Below are 2,034 nucleotides of genomic sequence, written 5' to 3' on the forward strand. Positions count from 1 at the left end.
TTTTTTTTAACGCTGTTGATTTTTTAGGACGAAAAATTATAATTTTCTAAAAAAGAATGACCAAAAAGTACTTTAATTTAAAAGAATCACTAAAAACAAAATCGTTTGATAGTTTAGGGACTAAAAACATATTTAACCCTAAAAAAACATGTTAATAATTTTTATAGTATTATTATTTGGTCTTTTAATTATTTAGTGTTACTTTTTACTTTTGTATTTTTCATGAACTTTTTTTTTCTTTGTAAAAGAAAAGTTATGGTACAGTGTAAATTGATAAAAAAGAAGAGTATTATAAATAAAAATCGTTGCTTGGAATTGTGCGGCAAATAAAAATGCAGGATATGAACAAAGCTTAACCGCTAAGCTTGCCCGTATTCAAATTCACTACTTCTCTTTGGCTTGCATTATAAAGAGCACACCATATACCGACACAAAGCGGAATCAAGGGAAAGGAAGCTGCATTCTTTGTTAGTGCTGTATATTACTATGCATACCAATAACAATAACAAGGTCATGGTTGTGGAAGCGGAAGAAGGTGGTGCTGGCGGCGGCGGCGGCGGCGAGTTCGACCATCTCCCAGAAGGTTGCATAGCGAACATACTTTCGTTCACCAGTCCTCGTGATGTCTTCGTTCTGTCTTTGGTGTCATCCTCCTTCAGATCCGCCGCACAATCCGACGTGGTATGGGAGAGATTCCTCCCCTCCGATTTGCACGCCATGGTTTCCCAATCCTCGAAACCTCTTTCTTACTCTTCCAAGAAGGAACTCTACCTCCACCTATGTCATAATCCCCTCCTCATCGACGGTGGTCAAAAGGTAGTTATTCAAATAACAAATCACTTTCTCTCAATAATTGTGAAATAACGATAATAATTATTCACCAGAGCTTTGCACTCGATAAACCCAGCGCCAGAAAATGCTACATGCTCTCTGCTAGAAGTCTCTCCATTGTTTGGGGAAACACTCCTAGGTACTGGAAATGGACTTCGGTTCCAGCGACCAGGTAATTCGTTCTTAATTATAATTCTCAAATATTTTCACTTATTTATTGGTTGGGTTATTGATCTGAAATTGAACCAGGTATCAAAATTGTGTTTGTTTGACGTAGGTTTTGGGAGGTGGCGGAACTTGTTAGTGTGTGTTGGTTGGAAATAAAGGGAGGGATCAAAGGTCGCATGTTGTCCCCGAATACGTTGTACGGGGCATACCTTGTGTTTAAGCAAAGGAGTGGCGGCGCCTACGGGTTTGAGAACCAACCGGTTGAAGTGTCGGTTGGGGTTGCCGGAGAAGGGGAAGCTCGGCGGCGAACGGTGTACTTGGAGACAGCGACACCTCGAAGGCCACGTCACCAGATTGTTCCTCGAATATTCAGCCGTGTTCGTTCTCGTTTTCTGGATAGTTTTGATGCGGCACCGCCTCCACCGTCCCGTGTTGATGATTCGGCGGTGGGAGGTGAGCATCCGAAGGAGAGAGACGATGGGTGGATGGAGGTGGAATTGGGTGACTTCTTCAACGGCGGCGGCGGAGGAGAGGAAGAGGTGGAGATTGGTGTGTACGAGGTGAAGAGTGGGGAATGGAAAGGGGGCATTCTCGTGCAAGGAATCGAGATAAGGCCCAAGAACAAAAATTAAAACGACGACGCGCCACGCCCAATTTACGATGTTGTTTTGTTTGTGTCTACTTTTGCCTGCACGTAGCGATTAAAATAAGCAAGCTCAGTCTAGAAACTACAACTAGAATGATTTGTATTTCCAACGGATGAGATGACTCTCAATTTTACAAAATGGTATTTGTTTCAATTTTGAGCTTAAAATAATATAAGATAAACTAAAAAAACTACTATGAAAAATTTATTTAGATTTATAATTATTTTAAAATTTCGTGGTTGAAAGGCTATTAGTAGATATAATAACATGTCTTTTGAGAATATATCTGTTGTTGCGTATGTTTTCTTAAAATTAAAATAATTTTGAAAAATATTAGAAGACTAAAATATAATAGATACCTCTTAATAATTGTTGTAATTTTAGTTTG

The 2,034-nt window shown here is 39.4% G+C and overlaps 1 protein-coding gene across 1 annotated transcript; it reads left to right on the forward strand.

Annotated features, from left to right (window-relative positions):
* Positions 1-307: 307 nt before the first annotated feature.
* LOC124837914 (putative F-box protein PP2-B12) lies at positions 308-1,799 on the forward strand. The gene is made up of 3 exons (XM_047313396.2): positions 308-816; positions 885-1,003; positions 1,109-1,799. The coding sequence occupies exons 1-3, from the start codon at positions 487-489 to the stop codon at positions 1,629-1,631; spliced, it is 972 nt and encodes a 323-aa protein (XP_047169352.1). The 5' UTR covers positions 308-486; the 3' UTR covers positions 1,632-1,799.
* Positions 1,800-2,034: the final 235 nt, after the last annotated feature.

This window comes from Vigna umbellata, chromosome 5 (genome assembly GCF_029865625.1).
Source record: "Vigna umbellata cultivar VRB3 chromosome 5, Vumbellata_1.0, whole genome shotgun sequence".
Taxonomy (NCBI): domain Eukaryota; kingdom Viridiplantae; phylum Streptophyta; class Magnoliopsida; order Fabales; family Fabaceae; genus Vigna; species Vigna umbellata.

What these genes read in the sequence shown, in the direction of transcription:
- LOC124837914 (XM_047313396.2), top strand. Translation starts at nt 487, where the DNA reads ATGCATACCAATAACAATAACAAGGTCATGGTTGTGGAAGCGGAAGAA. An exon ending in TCATCGACGGTGGTCAAAAG is followed by an intron (nt 817 to 884) that starts GTAGTTATTCAA and finishes ATTATTCACCAG; the next exon opens with AGCTTTGCACTCGATAAACC. An exon ending in ACTTCGGTTCCAGCGACCAG is followed by an intron (nt 1,004 to 1,108) that starts GTAATTCGTTCT and finishes TGTTTGACGTAG; the next exon opens with GTTTTGGGAGGTGGCGGAAC.